The following is a 19,974-nucleotide window of genomic DNA, read 5'->3' on the forward strand; positions in this document are numbered from 1 at the left end:
AGCCAGCCTGAAAAAGGGCAATGGCATCCAAGACTCAAATACAACAGGAGGGTAACTAGAGCTCTCATGAAATATTCCTAGACTAAGAAACTTAAGAGCCTCAAGGTTAATAATACCACTGAGCCCACCTTCCTCATAAAGATACGGCAACTTTCACAGTCAAAAACAGAGCTACCTAATACACAGACTAACTGGGCAGAAAAGGAAGAACAACCCAAATGAAACAAGAGAAGTGCCTAGAAAAATAATTAAATGAAATGGAAACTCCAAACTACCAGATACAGAGTTTAAAATAATGATTATTAGGATGCTCAAGGGTCTTAAGTAAATTCAGTGAGAATTTAAAGAGTTGAGTAAGCATTAAAAGCATTAGAAAGTATAAAAAAAATCGGCCTGGCGTGCGGGGGACCCGGGTTCGATTCCCGGCCAGGGCACATAGGAGAAGCGCCCATCTGCTTCTCCACCCCCCCCTCCTTCCTCTCTCTCTCTTCCCCTCCCGCAGCCAAGGCTCCATTGGAGCAAAGATGGCCCGGGCGCTGGGGATGGCTCCTTGGCCTCTGCCCCAGGCGCTAGAATGGCTCTGGTCGCCGCAGAGCGACGCCCCGGAGGGGCAGAGCATCGCCCCCTGGTGGGCAGAGCGTCGCCCCTGGTGGGCGTGCCGGGTGGATCCCGGTCGGGCGCATGCAGGAGTCTGTTTGACTGTCTCTCCCCGTTTCCAGCTTCAGAAAAATACAAAAAAGAAAAAAAAATAGTCAAAAATGGCAAATACAATTCTGAAATGAAGACTGCGCTAGAAGAAATCAACCTCTGGTTGGATAAGTGGGCTAAATTAGCAATTTAGAGGACAAGATAACATTTGTCATTCAAGCAGAGCAGCTAAAAAAACCCTCATAAATTCTGAGGAAACTCTAAGAGACCTCTGGGACATCAAGAAAAACAACATTTGCTTCATAGGGTTACCAGCAGGACAAGAAAAGAAAAAAAGGATACAGATCTTTGAAAAAATCATTGCTGAAAACTTTCCTAACCACACGGAGGAAAAAGTCACACAAGTCCACGAAGCACACAGTCCCAATCAACATGAACCCAAGGAAGCCCACACAAAGACACAAAGAAAGAATCCTAAAAGTTGAAAGAGAAAAATAATGATTTACAAAGGAGCCTCCCTTAGTCAGTCATCTGTATCTCAACAGTACAAGTCAGGCCAGAAGTGATTGGTAGTAAATATCCAAAGTGATGAAAAACCAAGAACTTACATCAAGATTACTCTATCCAGCAAAGATACCATTTAAAATAGGAGAGAAAAAGAGCTTTCGAGACAAAAAAGGCTAAGAGAGTCCATTACCACCAAACCAATATTGCAAGACTCTGTATTTTGTCTGAGGGGAACAGAAAGGAAAACCCAAAGTGACTGGGTTTCCTTCTGCAAGAAGGAGCACTAAGAGGGGTTGATGAAGAGAAACTAAACCAAAGTGGCCAGAGCACAGGATCAAGCCCAATGTTTCCACCATCTGCCTACAGCCAGTACTCAGGTGAGACAGAGAAAAAAGACAAGTGCAACTCCCAGCCTCCCAGAACCTGCCTCTCTAACTTTGCGGATAGAGAGAGCAGCAGAAACAAACCCCACAGCTAGCTCTCCAGAGCCATTCTTTCCCTCAAAGAACAGAGCTGCTCCACGTTTGATCCCTGGGTCTCTTGAGATATTGGGAAGAGCACCTGAAGGCCTGGGATCACCATAGCTAGTCGTAAAGCCAGAAAGCAAAAATCGTAAATTAGAAGCAATATATACCTCACACCCCACCCCACCCACCAATGTGACTGTGGCTCCACCTACATCACTGTGATAACATCTCAGCAGAGGACAGCCCAGGAATTTCCCAGAGTTAAATTTATAATACAGAAACACCTAATGGAAGAAAGCTTTCAAAAACAATATTTTTTTTGCCTTTGTTCCTTCTTTTATTCTTTTGAATTTCATTTTATTTAATTTTTATATTTTCTACTAATATCTTTGTGAGTGTTTTGTCTTTTTTGGTTTTCAATTTTTGTTCTCTGCAGTTTTTCTTTATTGCTTCTCATAATCCTTTATATTTTTATTGTACTGTTTTAATTTTTATTTTTCATTTTCTTAGGTGTTTTTCCTATTGGGGTACTTGACAATACTACTTTCAAAGGCCATAAAAAAAAAAAAAAGAAATAGAATAAATGGCTACAAAAGACAGAGTCTGTTATGGAGTGTCAGCTCATGCTGGGGAAAACCCCTGACCCAATTTAGCTTATAGCTACAGCTAAAGTAGAAAATTCTCATGAGCCTCAACAAATCTAATCTTGCTAGCAGAGGCAGGATGCATTCCTTGTGTATCAGCCCTGCAGATATTGCAGGAAGGCGGTTTATTATCTTAGAATAGTGTGTGATTCTGTGCTTTTGCAAAGATATTGTACAAACGGGCTAAAAGAATTGTAACCTTGTAGGTTTAGTCTATAATACCTCTGTCCCCATGAGCTCATCGCTGTCCATTGCGAGAGGTGTAGCGGACAGACCGCTGGCCAGTTAATAATGTTCCCAAATTGACTGCATAAGTTTGGGCTCCAGTTCTGATATATGGCGGTGGCTACTCAACAGAATCATAGTTCAGAAAGAAAGTGAGAAATCTCCAGAAAAAAAATCACATGGGAACCTTGGAGTTAAATGGTAAGGAATTCAAAACTGAAGTTCTAAAAATACTCACTGAGGTGCAAGAAAATACCATTCGGCAACATAATGAGCTCAGAAAGGAGACTGAAACTTTAAATATAGAGACGAAAAACCCAGTACTTGAACTGAAGACTGACTTGGCAAGTTTCGCTAACAGAACAAGCCAGACAGAGGAAAGAATCAGTTACATTAGCAACCAGAGATTCTGCAGAGAAAAGAAGAAACTCATGAATTAAAAAATAAAGCAAACAAACAAAAAAACATAGAGGTCTACGAGAACTGATCAGAAAGTAAAGAATAACAGATATATTAAAAGAACAGAGCCCATTTAAATAAATAATGTATGAGAATTTCCCAAGTCAATGGAGTTAAGAGCCTTGACTCCAAAATGCAAAAGGAATACCAAATCACCTCACCCCAAACAGACCTACTCCAAGGCACAGCATGATAAAATTGTCAAAAATCAATGACAGAGAAAGAATCCTCAAGGAAACTAGAAAAAAAAGAACATAACTTATATATTAAAAATAACCCATTACGTTATTGTCAGACTTCTCAGCAGAAACCCGACAGGCCAGAAGAGAGTAGACCCCAAAAATTAAATTAATGAAAAAAAAATTACCATCCAAGAACACTATACAGTGTGTCCGTAAAGTCATGGTGCACTTTTGACCAGTCACAGGAAAGCAACAAAAGACAAGAGAAATGTGAAATCTGCACCAAATAAAAGGAAAACTCTCCCAGTTTCTGTAGGATGATGTGGCAGCATGTGCCCATGTGCAGATGATGACATAACACCGTGTATACAGTGGAGCAGCCCACGGCCATGCCAGTCGAGATGTGGATGGTATAGAGGAAAGTTCAGTGTGTTCTGCGGCTTGCTAAATTCAAATCCGTGACCAAAGTGCAACGTGAATATTGGTGCATTTATCACGAAGCGCCACCACATAGGAATAACATGACTCGGTGGAATAAGCAGTTGAAGGAAACCGACAGTTTGGTGGAGAAACCCCGTTCTGGTAGGCCATCAGTCAGTGATGAGTCTATAGAGGCTATACGGGATAGCTACCTAAGGAGCCCTAAAAAAATCTGTGCATGAGCCCACATCGAACTACACTGAATAGGTATGAAACTGGGAGTTTTCCTTTTACTTGGTACAGATTTCACATTTCTATCATCTTCTGTTGCTTTCCTGTGACCGGTCAAAAGTGCACCACAACTTTACGGACACACTGTATAATCGATCTAGAGTCATCAATGGTGTATTGAGATTTCCTAGTATAAATATGTTTTTGTCTGTTTCTATTTTTAGATCAGTTAAGAGATGTCTTATTATATATTTTGTTGCTACCTGATTCAATGCATATTTATCAAAAAGTAGTATCTCTTCTTGATACAACGGCCCTTATCATTCTGAAATAACCATCTTTTTCTCTGGTTACCTTTGTTGTCATGAAGTCAGCATTGTCAGATATGAATATGGCTATACCTCCTTTTCTTTGAGTATTATTTACTTGGAGAATCGTTTTCCAACTTTTCACTTTGAGTCTACTTTTGTTCTTGTACATTACATGTGTCTCTTGAAGGCAGCATATGTTTGGGTTTAGCTTTTTAATCCAATCGGTTACTCTTTGGTGAGTTTAGGCCATTTATATTTAGGGTAATTACTGATACTTGAAAATTTCCTATAGCAATTTTATGTCTTGTTTTCTGATAGCTCTGTGTCGCATTTGGCTCTTCTGTTTTTCTGTTAGTTGTTTGTGTTTGGTGGTATTCCATATTTTCCCTCCATTTCTTTTTTTTTAAGCTACATGATTCATTAGTGGCATTTTCATGGGCCGTTACCTTTAGGTTATTAAAAGAAAAACTGTCACATTTACAAAAGTCAATTATCATGTGAGTGCTTTTCTGCAATCTATCCTCATTTGCTATTACAGATCTTTATCCTTTCCCCCTTTGTTACACTACCATAAAAGAAGAAAATGAGTACCATGGATACACAATAAAATGTAATAGTTCAGAAAGAAAATAAAACAACTCCTAAAGGCAATCTTAATCACAGTGAAACCTTGGAGTTAGTTAAATGATAGAGAATTCAAAATTGAAGCTCTGAAAATACTTAATGAGAAAAAATACTTACTGATAGGCAATATACTGACCTCAGAAAACTAATGAACAAAATGAATACTCCACCGACGAGACTGAAACTTTAAAAAAGAACCAAACAGAGGTGTACAGCTCAATATACAAATTGAAAGCTAGGGTAGCAACTTCAGGTAAAAGAACAGAATAGGTAAAGAAGAGAATCAGTGACATCAGACTGGAAACTAAAGATGCAACAGAGAGAAGAGGGAGATTCACAAACGTTAAAACAAAGAGCTCTACATGAATTTTCTTAACTGGTTAGAAAATACAATAATAATAGGTATATCAAAATAAAAAGAAAGAGAATGGAGAACCTATACAAACAAATAATTGAGAACTTCCCAAGTCTACGAAAAAAGTAAGAGCCTCGAGTCCAAGAAGCAAACAGAATGTTGAGTTACCTCAAACCAAAAAGACCTACTCCAAGGCACATCATAATAAGAATGTCACAAATAATTGACAAAGAATCCTCAAGGTGGCTAGAGTAAAAGAAAACGTACATATAAAGAAAGGCCCATTAGACTTCATCTAACTTCTCAGCATAAACTCCTCCAACCAAGGAAAGAGGAACTCTAATATTCCAAAAACTAAGAGGAATACCGGTGAAGAATCTCATATCCATCAGTTATATTTCAAATATGGAGAAATAAAAATTTTGGGAGACATATAGAAGCTGAGGAGATTTACCACCAGAAAACCCCCACTACAAGACATACTCAAGGAGGCTATTCTGCACAATAAAAAGAACCAAACGAAACAAAACTGCAGTAAAAGCTCCTTCAAGGTCACAATAAAAACAAAGATAATTTGTGACAACATTAACAGAAAGGGGAGAGGATAATGATCTGCAGTAGCAAAGGAGGATGAAAAACTCATTAAGCCAAAGAACAATTGCATATATGAAAATTTTTTTTCTTAATGACCTAATGGTAATCATCCATGAAAAACCAATACTGAAATACACAACTTAAAAAAAAGAGAAAACAGCGGAGAGAAGTTTCAAACAAAAACAAATTACAGAAGGAAAAAAACAGAAAGACCTAAAGAGACACCAAGCTACCAGAAAACAATACATAAAATGGCTACAGAAAACCCTCAGGTGTCAATATTACCTTGAATGTAAACGGACTGAACCCACCCATCAAGGTCAGGAGTAGCAGACTGAATCAAAGAGCAAAAGTCAACCGTATGCTGCCTTCAAGAGACACATCTAGCTTTTGGAAGACAAGCCAGCCTTCTCAGCACACCTTGTTCCCAGGTCCCCAGAGATTTTGATCCATTTATTGGCTTGACCCTGGGGGTCAATCATTAAAGGCCTAGAATATCATAAGAAAAAAATTCTCAGTGCAGCAAGATGGCGATAGAGTAGGCGGACATACCAATTTACACCTCCCAGAACCAAAGTGGATTACCACTTAATTTTTAGAACCATCAGATGGAAAAACCAACTTTGGACTAAACTAAGAGGACTCTTTTACCAAGGAACATCAAAGAAGCCACACAGAGACTGGTAGGAAAAGCAGAAACACAGAGAGGGCTGCCCGGCTCCCGGGAGTGAACAGGAGCCTGGAGAGACCTGCGTGGCAGCAAGTGGGTTTAGCGGAGAGGGGAGGGTCCTGAGCCCCAGAAACAAAGCCCCAGCCTGCAGTTCCAGAGCCTAGAAGAGGCATATGGACAGTGTTTAGCTGCAAAACAAGTCAGGATACTGTTTGTGAGAGACAGATCTCAGTCCCAAAACTCTTCCTAAAGGGACCACGCAGAAAACCTGTCTCACAACCACTCACCCAGGGCTCTGGGGAATAGGGAGAAAAAAGGGAACGGAAGTAGCAAAAAGAAAGTGTAATCTAGGAGGCCCAGGGAGAAACATTTTGAGGAACAGCCACTCTAACCCCTGGGCTGAGTCACTACCCAAATCTGAAGAGAATTGCTGTTTCCCAAGGAAAACCCTTGGAAACAGCAATACCAGCAACGGGAAGCAGGACACCAGCCAAACAAGCTTTCCTGTGGCACTCAGAGCAGAGTCGCTTAGAAGGAGGGGAGCCGTGAGAAATACAGTATTGAGTACTAGGGTCTGAGGTGCAGTGTCCCCAACAACACTGCTGAGGGCTAGCCGTAGGTTGGGTGGCGGTGGGACACAGAAGTGCAGTCAGGTCGGCGGGGGCAGAAGCCAGGCCAGCCACAACTGAGGCCCAGGGTGAGCTCAGTCTAGCCCGGTGGGAGTGGAAGGGGTGCACAAAACTGGTTAGGCCAGCAGCAAGTCTGCCTGCAATCTGGCCCAGAGGATAAAGGGGAAAGCCTGGGATCTGCAGAGACCCATGGCTCAGCATGAGCACACAGCCCTGCCAGGCCCAGACAGCCACGGCTTGAGGCCCAACTGAAGAGCACAGCTTCGCCTCTGGGGACAGGGCATAAGCCCAGGAATAGGCTGAGACCCGCAGCTGAGAAAAGGTGCTCATCCCAGCTCGCGGTGCCAAGGCTTGTGGTCCTGGGCTAACACTGAGGCTTGTATAACCAGGCACGTGAACATAGCCCCTCCAGGGGAAAGGAGGCAAAAAACGCCGCCAGTAGGTGCCAGCCATGCCCATACCCAAATGCCCAAATGCCCAACGCAGTGGCAGAGGGGGTGGTGAGCCAGCAGACAGACCACACCTAGGGAACACAGAGGCCACTCCAGTGGCCACACCCATATTATAAACAGACAAAATGGGGAGGAAGAGAAATACAATCCAATTGACTCAAGAGAAATCACCAGAACAGGATTTGAATGAGTCAGATGTAACCAAATTACCAGATGCAGAGTTTAAAATAATGACTGTTACGATGCTCAAAGATCTTAGATCAACAATATATGATCATAATGAATAACTAAATAAAGAGATAGCAAGCATAAAAAAGGACAATGAAATAATAAAAAAGAGTAAGTCAGAAACAACAAATACAATATCAAAATTGAAGACCACAATGGAAAGAATTAAAAGCAGGACTGATGGGCACTGGCCAGTTGGCTCAGTGGTGGAGCGCGGCCTGGCATGCAGGAGTCCCGGGTTTGACTCCGGCCAGGGCACATGGGAGAAGCACCCATCTGCTTCTCCACACCTCCTCCTCTCCTTCCTCTCTGTCTCTCTCTTCCCCTCCCGCAGCCAAGGCTCCACTAGAGCAAAAGATGGCCTGGGCACTGAGGATGGCTCTGTGGTCTCTGCCTCAGGCACTAGAATGGCTCTGGTTGCAACTGAGTGATGCCCCAGATGGGCAGAGCATCACCCCCTGGTGGATGTGCAGGGTGGGTCCCGGTCGGGCACATGTGGGAGTCTGACTGCCTCCCCGTTTTCAGCTTCAGAAAAATACAAAAAATAAATAAATAAAATAAAATAATAAAAAAAAAAGCTGGATGGATGAAGCTGAGGATCGAATCAGCAAGTTAGAGGACAAGATAAACAAAGGCATGGAAGCAGAGCAGCAAAAATAAAAGAGACTCAAAAGTCTGAGGAAACTCTGAGAGAGCTCTGTGACAACATGAAGAGAAATAACATCTGCATCTTAGTAGTTCCTAAAGAAGAAGAGAAAGAACAAGGGGTAGAGACTTTGCTCAGACAAATCATAGCTGAAAACTTACCTAAATTGATACAGGAAAAAGTCACACAAGTTCAAAAAGCACAGAGAACTCCATTAAAGAGAAACTCAAAGAAATCTACACCAAGACACATCATAATTAAAATACCAAAGCTAACTGCTAAAGAGAAAATATTAAAAGCTACTAGAGAAAAAAAGGCTGTCGCCTACAAAGAAGTCCCCATAAGGATGACATCTGACTTCTCAACAGAAACACTTGAAGCCAGAAGGGAATGGCAAGCAATATTCAAGTAATGCAGAACAAGAGCCTACAACCAAGATTACTTTATACAGCAAGGCTATCGTTTAAATTGAAGAAGGAATAAAAAGCTTCAAAGACAAAAAAAAAAAAAAAAAGCTCAAGGAATTCATTAGAACCAATTCAATGCAACAAGAAATGTTAAGGGGCCTGTTGTAAACATATCAAAGGAGGAAAAGAATATAGCAAAAGATTAATACAGCTTAAAAGAATAAAATGGCAATAAACAACTAATATCAATAATAACCTTAAATGTAAATGGATTAAATGATCCAATCAAAGACATAGGGTAGTTGCGAGGATAATAAAACAGAACCCATACACAAGTGCTGTCTATACGAGACACACCTTAAAACAAAAGATGCACATAGACTGAAGATAAAAGGATAGAAAAAAAAATTATTCATGCCAATGTAAATGAAATAAAACTGGGGTAGCAATACTTATATCAGACAAAATGGACTTTAAAACAAAGGCTATAGTAAGAAATAAAAAAGGTCATTACATAATAATAAAAGGAGCAATCCAACAGGAAGATATAACCATTATAAATATCTACGCACCTAACATAGGAGCACTTAAATATATAAAGCAGACTTTGATGGATATAAAGGGCGAGATCAACAGCAATACTATAATAATAGGAGATTTCAATACCCCACTAATATCACTAGATAGATCCTCAAGAAAGAAAATTAACAAAGAAACAGCAGATTTGAAGGATACACTAGACCAGTAATGGTGAACCTTTATATAAAAACCGCCCACTTTTGCAGTGCTGGTCAACCTGGTCCCTCCCTCCCACTAGTGGTGTTCCAGCTTTCATGGTGGGAGGTAGCAGAGCAACCAAATGGAGTAGCAATTGGCCCACCATGAAGCTGGGCCACGCACTAGTAGATGGGAGGGACCTGCACTGCAAAAGTGGGCGATTTTTATAAAAAGGTGTGCCATCACGGCACTTGATCAACTCGATTTAGAAGATATCTTCAGAAACTTTCACCCTAAAGCAGCAGAATATACATTCTTTTCAAGTTCTCATGGTGCATTCTCTAGGACAGACCACACATTAGGGCACAAAAGTGGTCTCAACAAATTTAAGAAGATTAAAATCATATCAAGCACTTTTCTAATCACAGTGGTATGAAAAGAGAAATCAACCACAACAGAAAAACTGAAAAATACTCAAACACTTGGAAACTAAATAGCATGTTATTAAATAATGAATGGGTTAACAATGAGATCAAAGAAGAAAAATATAATTCCTAGAAACAAATAGTAATGAGAATACAATAACTAAAAATTTATGGCACACAGCAAAAGCAGTACTGAGAGGAAAGTTCATAGCACTACAGGCATACCTTAAGAAGCTAGGAAAAGCTCAAATAAACAACTTAACCCTGCATCTAAAAGAACTAGAAAAAGAACAGCAAGTAAAGCCCAGAGCTAGTAGAAGGAAGGAAATAATAAAGATCAAAGAGGAATAAAATGACACAGAGGCTAAAGAAACAATACAGAGGATCAATGACAGAGAAACTGGTTCTTCAAAAAAGTAAACAAGATCGATGAACCTTTAACCAGACTCACCAAGAAAAAAAGAGAAAGAACTCAAATAAATAAAATTAGAACTGAGAGTGGAGAAATAACAATTGACACAATAGCAATACAAAATATGTTAAGAAAATTTATGGTTCTGTAAAGAACTGTATGCCAAAAAGTTAGACAACCTAGGTGAAAATCGCAATTAAATAACCTAACATCACATCTTAAGGAACTAGACTAAAAAGAACAAAGCCAATCAAGTTAGAAGAAAGGAAACAGTAAAAATTGGAACAGGCCCTGGCCAGTTGGCTCAGTGGTGGAGCGTCGGCCTGGCGTGCAGGAGTCCCAGGTTCGATTCCCAGTCAGGGCACACAGGAGAAGCGCCCAACTGCTTCTCCACTCTTCCCCCTCTCCTTCCTCTCTGTCTCTCTCTTCCCCTCCCGCAGCCAAGGCTCCATTGGAGTAAAAGTTTGCTCGGGTGCTGAGGATGGCTCTATGGCCTCTGCCTCAGGCGCTAGAATGGCTCTGACTGTGGCAGAGTGCCGCCCCAGAGGGGCAGAGCATCACTCCCTGGTGGGCATGCCGGGTGGATTCCGGTCGGGCGCATGTGGGAGTCTGTCTGACTGCCTCCCCGTTTCCAACCTCAGAAAAATACACCCCCCAAAAAAAATTGGAACAGAAAAAATGAAAGAGCATAAAAGAATTATAGAAAAATGTAATTCAACAAAGAGCTGATTTTTGAGAAGATCAATAACATTGACAATCCCCTAGCTGGAATCACTACAGAAAAATGTGAAAGAACTCAGATAAATAAAACCGAAATGAAAAAAAGAGAAATTACCACAATACCATAGATATACAAAGTCTCATAGTAGAATAGTATGAAAAGTTATATGCCACAAAATTTAAAACCTAGATGAAATAGATAAATTCCTAGAACTATACAATCTTCCTAGACTGAGTCATGAAGAAGTGGTAAACCTAAACAGACCCATAAGCAGGAAAGAAGAGAAACAATAAAAAATTTGCCAAAAATAAACTTCCAGGGCCAAATGGTTATACCAGTGAATTCAACTAAACAGTCAAAGAAGATCTGTATCTATCCTTTCCAAATTCTTCCAAAAAAATAGAAGAAGAAATACTTCCTAACACATTTTATGAGGCCTACATAACCCTCGTATCTAAACCTGGCAAGAATACAAAAGAACTAGAGACCAATATCTCTAATAAATACAGATATAAAAATCCTAAACAAAGTATTAGCAAATTGAATACAACACATTAAAAAAATAATACACCACTATCAAGTGGGATTCATTCGAAAATCACAAGGATGGTTCAACATACAGAAATCAATGTAATATACCCAATCAACAAAACAAAGAAAAAAAATCATATGGTCCTATCAACAGATGCAGAAAAAGCATTCAATAAAATAAAAATATTCCTTTATGTTTTATTCAATAAAATTGAAATGGAGGAAAGGTTTCTCAACATAATAATAAGCACATATTATAAACTATAAGTCAGTATCATACTAAAGGATAAAATAATGAAGGCTTTCCCTCAGGAACCAGACAAGGCTGCATACTCTCTCTACTCTTATTCAGTAATGTTCTGGACCACTCTTATTCAGTAACTTTCTTGAAGTTTTAGCCAGAGCAATTAGGGAAGAGAAATAAATAAAATGCACCTATTTCACGAAAGAAGGTATTACTTTTTTGCTGATGACATGATCCTTTACATAGAAAACCCCTAAGACCACCAAAAACTACTAGAAACTGTAAACTAATACAGTAAAGTTGTAGGCTACAAAATCAATACAAAAAAGTGTCCTGCCTTCCTGTATGCCAATGATGAAACTTCAGAAAATGAACCTCAAATACAATTTTACAATTGCAACAAAAACATAAAATTCTTAGAAATAAACTAAGCAAAGGATGTAAAGTATATATATACTGAAAACTACAAAGCATTATCAAAAAAATACTGAAAAAGACAGCTATTTAATGCAATCCCCATCAAAATCCCAATGTCAATTCTTAAAGAGGTAAACAAAAAAATTACTTGGTTTGTATGGAACCATAAATAACTCCAAATAAGACAAAGCAATTCTGATAATAATGTATGAGGCCAGAGGTATTACATTACCTGACTTAAAATTACACTATAGAGCCCCGATAAGGAACCCTTATTCACTGCTGGTGGGAATGTAAACTAGTACAGCTCTTATGGAAGAAAGTATGGTGATTCCTCAGAAAATTAAAAATAGAATTACCATATGACCGAAATACCCCTCTACTGGATAACTACAAACACCCAAAAACACTGGTACACAGACACATGCACCCCCTGTTCATCACAGTGGCAAAAACATGGAAATAACCAAAGTGTCCCTTGATACAGGACTGGATAAAGAAGATGTGATACATATATACAATGAAATACTACTCAGCCATAAGAAATGACATAATGCCAGTTAAACATGGATGATCCTTTGTTGACAACAAACACAGCTAAAAACTGTATAATTTCACACACAGATGGAATATAAAAATGAAAGTCATGGTCATAGATAAAAGAGAAGTAGTTACCAGGGGGATGAAGTCAGGGGGTGAGATGGAGGGCAGTAAACAGAGATAAATATGAGGTGACTGGAAATGATTTTACTGTGAGGAATGGACACACGGAAAAGAATCAACAGTTCTAATGTTATAGAAATATTTACCTGAAACCTATGTACAATTATTGATCAAAGTACCCTCATTAAGTTTTATAAAAATTTTTATTTAAATTATACTCCAAAGCAATGGAAAAAACAAACCAAAGAGAACAGCATGGCACTGGTAGAAAACAGACATACATACATAAAAAATAGAACTGAGTGCCCAGAAATAAAACTACAGATATATCTTCAACAAAGGAACCAAAAACACACAATGGAGAAAAGAAAGCCTCTTCAATAAATGTTGCTGGGAAAATGACATGCAAAATAATGAAATTATTATGGTTGTCCCTATGTACAAAAATTGTCAAAATGTTTCAAAGACCTAAATATAAGGCCTGAAATAATAAATAACATAGAAGAAAACATAGCTAATAAATTAGGGATCTCGGCTGTAGAGAGCATTTTATGAATTTGAGCCCCAAGGCCAGAGAAGTAACGGCAACAATAAATGAATGAGACTATATCAAATTTAAGAGTCTTTCTGCATTCAAAAGAAACCAAGGAAAACCTAAATGGCAGCCAACTGAATGGGAGATGATATTTACATATAGCAGTTCAGACAATATGTTTATATCCAAAATATATCAAGATTCATAAAACTCAACACTGCCTGATCAGACAATGGCGCAGTGGATAGAGCATCAAATTGGGATGCGGAAGACTCAGGTTCGAGACCCCAAGGTCACCAGTTTGAGCGCAGGCTCATCAGGTTTGAGCAAGGCTAACCAGTTTGAGCCCAAGGTTGCGGGCTCGAGCAAGCGTTCACTCAGTCTGCTGTCGTGCCCCGGTCAAGGCACATATTAGAAATCAATCAATGAACAACTAAGGAGCTGTAACGAAGAATTGATGTTTCTCATCTCTCTCCCTTCCTGTCTGTCTGTCTGTCTGTATCTCTGACTCTCTCTGTCTCTGCCACAAAAAAAAATAAAAAAAACAGATGGAGGACTTGAACAGACACTTCTGCCAAAAAGACATACAAATGCCCAAGATGTATACAAAAAGATATTCACCTTCACTAGCTATCAAGAAAATGCAAATCAACTTACACAGGTAAAAACAAATGTTCAAGATGTTGTAGGAAAAAAGAAATCCTTATTCACTGCTCATGAAAATGTAAACTGGTGTGGTCACTATGGTAAACAGTGTGGCAGTTTCCAAAATATTAACAGTAATTACCTATAACCAGGCAATACTTATTCCAGGTGTTGACCCAAAAAGCCCCAAATAATTTGTTCCCTAAGACATATGAAGCCCTAATTTCCTTCAGCATTATTCATAGTGGCTGAGACATGGAGACAACCAAGACTTCTTTTGACAGAGGACTGGATAAAGAGGATGAGGTACATAAATACAATGGAATATTACCCAGCCAACAGAAAAGATTAAACTCTGCCATTTGTGATAACATGGCTGAAATTATAATATCAGAATATTATGCTAAGAAAAATAAGTAAGACAGACACAGAGTCAACCCTATGATGGCCAGAGAGAATGGGGGCTGGAGGGGATGGAAGAGTGAAAGGGGAAAAAAGGGGCCAAATATCTGGAAATACTGTATGGTTTAATTTTGGGTGGTAGGCCCATAGTGCAAAATACAGATGACCTGTCACTGAAATGTCCACTTGAAACCTATATGATCCTATTAACTTATGCCTCCCCAAGATGTAATTTTTTTTTTTTTTGTATTTTTTGTATTTTTCTGAAGCTGGAAATGGGGAGAGACAGTCAGACAGACTCCCGCATGCACCCGACCGGGATCCACTTGGCATGCCCACCAGAGGGGCGCTCTGCCCACCAGGGGGCGATGCTCTGCCCCTCCGGGGTGTCGCTCTATTGCGACCAGAGCCACTCTAGCGCCTGGGGCAGAGGCCAAGGAGCCATCCCCAGCGCCCGGGCCATATTTGCTCCAATGGAGCCTTGGCTGTGGGAGGGGAAGAGAGAGGAAAGAGGAAGGAGAGGGAGGGTGGAGAAGCAGATGGGCGCTTCTCCTGTGTGCCCTGGCCGGGAATCGAACCCGGGACCCCCGCACGCCAGGCCGACGCTCCACCACTGAGCCAACCGGCCAGGGCCCAAGATGTAATTTTTAAAATTAACTAATTAAATTAACTAATTAAAAAAAAAGAATAACTAGAGAAAAATTAAATTAAAAGAAGAATCAAACAATATGTACAAATGATCTTTCAGGAATTTTTAGTCACCCTAGATTATATTGCTATGATTCATCCATATTGTTGTATTTGCTGTACAGACCTTCTGGATCACTGTATAATATTCCTTTCCAAAATAACCATCATATTTCCTCTTGTTATCGGTCTTTGTACGATTCCTAGGTTTCCTTACTATTATAAGAATATTATCCTTCTAATATATATGCATACTGGTAAAAGCATACAAGTTTCTGTAGGGTGTAAATCTAGTATTATTGCTGTAATTTCTACAATATTGAACTTTACATGATAATGTCAAGCTGTTCTCTAGCAAAGCTGACAGATTTACATCCCCAGCAACAATTTATAGATCCATACTGTGTTCAACACTTAATATTATCAAAATTCTTAACTTCTACAACTAGAATAAAGATAAAGTGGCACCTCATTGTGTTTTTATTTTATTATGTTTATTGAGGTAACCCTTGTTAATAGGATCATCTGGTTTCAAGTGTAAATTTCTATGATACATAATCTGTATATTACATTGTGTGCCCATGACCCAAAGTAAAATCATCTTCCATCTCCTTCTCATTAATTTGTGGATGTTATTCATATATTCTTTATTTAAAAGAATTTTTTTTTTAGATTTTATTTATTGATTTTTAAAGGAGGGGGAGAGAGGAGGACTGTATATATTTGCATACTTTAAAAGTTGTTGGCTGAGTTATCTGGTTCTTCTAAGTGCTGACTGAGAATTTCCCTCTACAATCTTTGGAAGACATGTCTTAAAACACACTCAGTTACCGGGAACTTTTAAAAATAAAACAGGCTGCTTAGACAGTCACAACGTCTTAAGCAATTAGCAAGAAGTAGAATAAGAGGTCACTTCTTCAGCACTGAGACAGGTGGTCGTTAATAGTCAACAAAATTAGAAAGAGAGTAATATCTTTAAATGAAAGACCAGGATAAAACCTCAGAAAGAACCTTAATGAAATCTAGGTAAATAATTTACCTAATAAATAATTCAAACTAATGGTCATAAAGAAACCCACTGAAATCAGTTATAACAAATAACTTATGAAGATGTACTATATACCCTGATGCCTATATTTAAATACTATTTTGCATATTTTGAAGTTAAAAGCATAAGTAGATCTTTAAAGTTTGCATCTTAAGAAAAATGTCTATTGTTTTAACTGTGATGATGGATGTTAACTAGACTTACTGTGTTGATCCTTTTGCCAGTAAACTACTAAATTGTATCATTATGGAGATCTCTTGAAATCAGTTCACTGTTATATTAGTTATATCTCAGTAAAGAAATAAAAGTAACAAATTAAACTTCAAAAACTTGGGTATTATACATAGATTAGAACTGTTTCTCAGTTCACTACAATATTTGGATCTCCTGGGTGAGTATTCTCACTGAATTCCTTTTATTATTTTTATTAATTTTAATGGGGTGACATCAATAAATCAGGGTACATATGTTCACTTAATTTCAAAACCAGATGTGTTGCGGGTTTAGATATGTAAGACAGTCTCCAGTGGAATAGTCATATGACGAATATCAAACAATAGTGGTAGAAAAATAAGACCAAAAGAAAAGAAAAGCAAAAGGTAAGTGGACAACCTAGTGAAATTAACAGAAAAAGTAGCAGCATAGAAGGATAAGTAATTGACTTGGTGATGTGAAAGATGTAGCCCAGCTAAGAAATGAGCATGCATATATTAAAAGCTGGAGTGCTTGATGTGAAGTATAAGCCTTTTGCCCCTCAAAGAGAAGCTCCAAGTTTGTGAATTTCCTCTTAGTGGGTCAATGCTTTCTGGTGGTGTCTGTATCTCAGTCTCTTTGACCTCTACTTGTCTCTCTTCTTGTTTCTTTGACAGTGACAAGAAGGTTATCTCACTGTTACATATCCTAACTCTGTTTTTTATGGAATGCATTTTAAAATATTTTAAACCAAAATATGTGTATCTTTTATTACTCATAAGAACTACTGCTCTCCATAGGAATAAAACTAAATCTAAGAAAGGCTACTCACTAGGGAAGTCTCTAATGTTTTACCTACCAAAACAAATGCGGTAATTCTTACTTACCATACCCTCCTCCTTACCATACCCCCCCTAAAAAATTCTAAACAAACAATAAAACACCACTTGCCCATTAGCTGGGATGCAGTATCTTAGCCATCTCCCTACAACCCATCTCATTATGTACTTTAAAGTGTTTTTACATGTACTGAATCATAATCTGCACTCTGACAAGATTCCCAGGTCATCTGCTTGAGTTTGAGAAAAGATCATGCTAGTCTATTTGCTATTTCTTCCTACTTTTTCTTGGCTGGCTGCATCTGTCACATCACCAGATAAACTACTTAACCTTCTATTCTGCTATATTTTTACTTAATATTCACTCCTTTGTCCGTTTATCTTTTTCTTTTTTGTTTTGGTGTTCTTCTTCTACAACTGCTGCTTTGATTTTCATCATCTGACTATTCCACTATAGCAGAAATTTTCAACCTTTTTCATCTCATGGTACAAATAAACTAATTACTTCAATTCTGCAGCACATCAAAAACTATATTTTTTTGTCGATGATAAAAAAAATAGCTATAATTTTGATTCACTGAAACTGGACACGTAATGTGTTGGCTTGTCATTTTTTTTTTAAACTGTCAGTGACCCTGACTAAATGGGTATGTCATGTTTTAAAAATTATTGGCACATCAGGCAAAATGGCTGTACTACACTATTTCACAAAATTCACAACTGTAATCAATACATTTTAAGCTTTTGCCTCTATGTTAGGTAGATCAAAGGCAGCTCCACTTTGTTCCTCCTAACTCCCATTTTTATCAGGACTTTGCAGATCACAATAACCACAGTCTAAGAGGAACAAACATGCTTGAGAGACCCAAAGGCTTTCAACATCTTTAAGGTGTTTCTGGTACCAACTAATCACAGGCTAACCCTTCTAAATTCCAAGAATCAGACGAAGTTTCACCAGTTCCCTAGAACACACATCAGCATGAACTTTCAAATGCTATAAAAGCCCCCAAACTCCCTTCTATTGGGGCTGACGCCTTTTTCGGCCTCAGTCCATCTGCATCCAGATGCTTTAATCAAGTCCATTGTTTTATAAACGCCTCATGAGATTTCTCTCAGTAAACGTAACCCTCTATACTCTTTCATGCCTAGAATTTCTGAATTTAACTGTAAAAGACATTCACTCCCAACAGACAGACATATAAACATACAAATGAAAATGCTGGCCCAGGCCGGTTGGCTCAGTGCATAAAGCATCACCCGGCATATAGATATCCTGGGTTCCATTCCAGTTAGGACACACAGGAGAAGCAACCATCTGCTTCTCTACCCATACCTCTCCTATCTCTCTTCCTCTTCCCCTCCCACAGCGCAAATGGTACAAGGGCATCAGGTGCTAAAAATAGCTCAGCTGATTTGAGCATCGGTTCCACAAGGAGGTACCGGGTAGATACCACTCAGGGCACATGCAGTAGTCTGTCTCACTGTCTCCTCTCCTCTCACTTAAAAAAAGGGAAGGGAAGGGAAGGGAAGGAAAAAGGAAAAAAGGAAAAAGGAAAAAGGAAAAGGAGAGGGAGGGAGGGAGGGCTTCCTTAGAAATGCTGAGGCTAACTAAATTTAGGAGATCTATTTCAAATCTCAAAAAATATTACAATGTTCATAAAACTAAGCCACACACCAAATAAAGTTCCAAGAAATTAGATTTCTTCCTTTAAATTCTGTAATAAAATAAATTTACATTTAAAGGTATATAAAAATTATACATTAAATTATAACACAATACATTAAATTATACACTTCATATTTTTTAAGGGTATGTTCCCTTAATACTCACAAGATCAGCATATTTCTTGCAGAGAGCTGCCAGCTTCTCCTCTGGAGTTGAAAGAGTATTTAAGGCTTGCATCAACAACAATACTTCCTTTTCTGGTTTATAAGATAAAAAAAGAAAAGTTAAAATATTTTATAAAAGGTGGAAATGCGGCCTAGCGTGCGGAGGACCCAGGTTCGATTCCCGGCCAGGGCACATAGGAGAAGCGCCCATTTGCTTCTCCACCCCTCCGCCGCGCTTTCCTCTCTGTCTCTCTCTTCCCCTCCCGCAGCCAAGGCTCCATTGGAGCAAAGATGGCCCCGGCGCTGGGGATGGCTCTGTGGCCTCTGCCTCAGGCGCTAGAGTGGCTCTGGTTGCAACATGGCGACGCCCAGGATGGGCAGAGCATCGCCCCCTGGTGGGCAGAGCGTCGCCACTGGTGGGCGTGCCGGGTAGATCCCGGTCGGGCGCATGCGGGAGTCTGTCTGACTGTCTCTCCCTGTTTCCAGCTTCAGAAAAATGAAAAAGAAAAAAAAAAAGGTGGAAATGGTTTTGTTTTTTTAAAATTTTTTTTTTTTACTTTTATTAACTTTTAGAGAGGACAGAAAGCGAGAGAGAGAGAGAGAGAGAGAGAGAGAGAGAGAGAAAGGGGGAGGGAGGAGCAGAAAGCATCAACTCCCATATGTGCCTTAACCAGGCAAGCCCAGGGTTTTGAAGCGGCGACCTCAGCATTCCAGGTCGACGCTTTATCCACTGCGCCACCACAGGCCAGGCCAGTGGAAATGGTTTTAAGAATATTCTTCTATCAGACAATATACAAGGAAGTTCAAAAAAATTTTCAAGCCTGATCAGGAGGTAATACAGTTGATAGAGAGTTGTATGCTGAGGACCTAGGTTCAAAACCCTGAACTCATTGACTTGAGTACTGACGGGCTCACCAGGTTAACTGCGCTTGAGTATGGGGTCACCAGGTTGAGCATAGGATCACAG

The 19,974-nt window shown here is 39.3% G+C and overlaps 1 protein-coding gene across 1 annotated transcript in view; it reads right to left on the reverse strand.

Annotated features, from left to right (window-relative positions):
* The window catches only part of LOC136318244 (gamma-taxilin-like), an 84,870-nt gene that overhangs the window by 35,906 nt on the left and 28,990 nt on the right, over positions 1–19,974 (reverse strand). Inside the window, 1 exon segment of the mRNA XM_066250629.1 lies at positions 19,009–19,100. Coding sequence (XP_066106726.1) covers positions 19,009–19,100 — 92 coding nt within the window.

The sequence above is a fragment of the Saccopteryx bilineata genome, unplaced genomic scaffold (assembly GCF_036850765.1).
Source record: "Saccopteryx bilineata isolate mSacBil1 unplaced genomic scaffold, mSacBil1_pri_phased_curated manual_scaffold_21, whole genome shotgun sequence".
Taxonomy (NCBI): Eukaryota; Metazoa; Chordata; class Mammalia; order Chiroptera; family Emballonuridae; genus Saccopteryx; species Saccopteryx bilineata.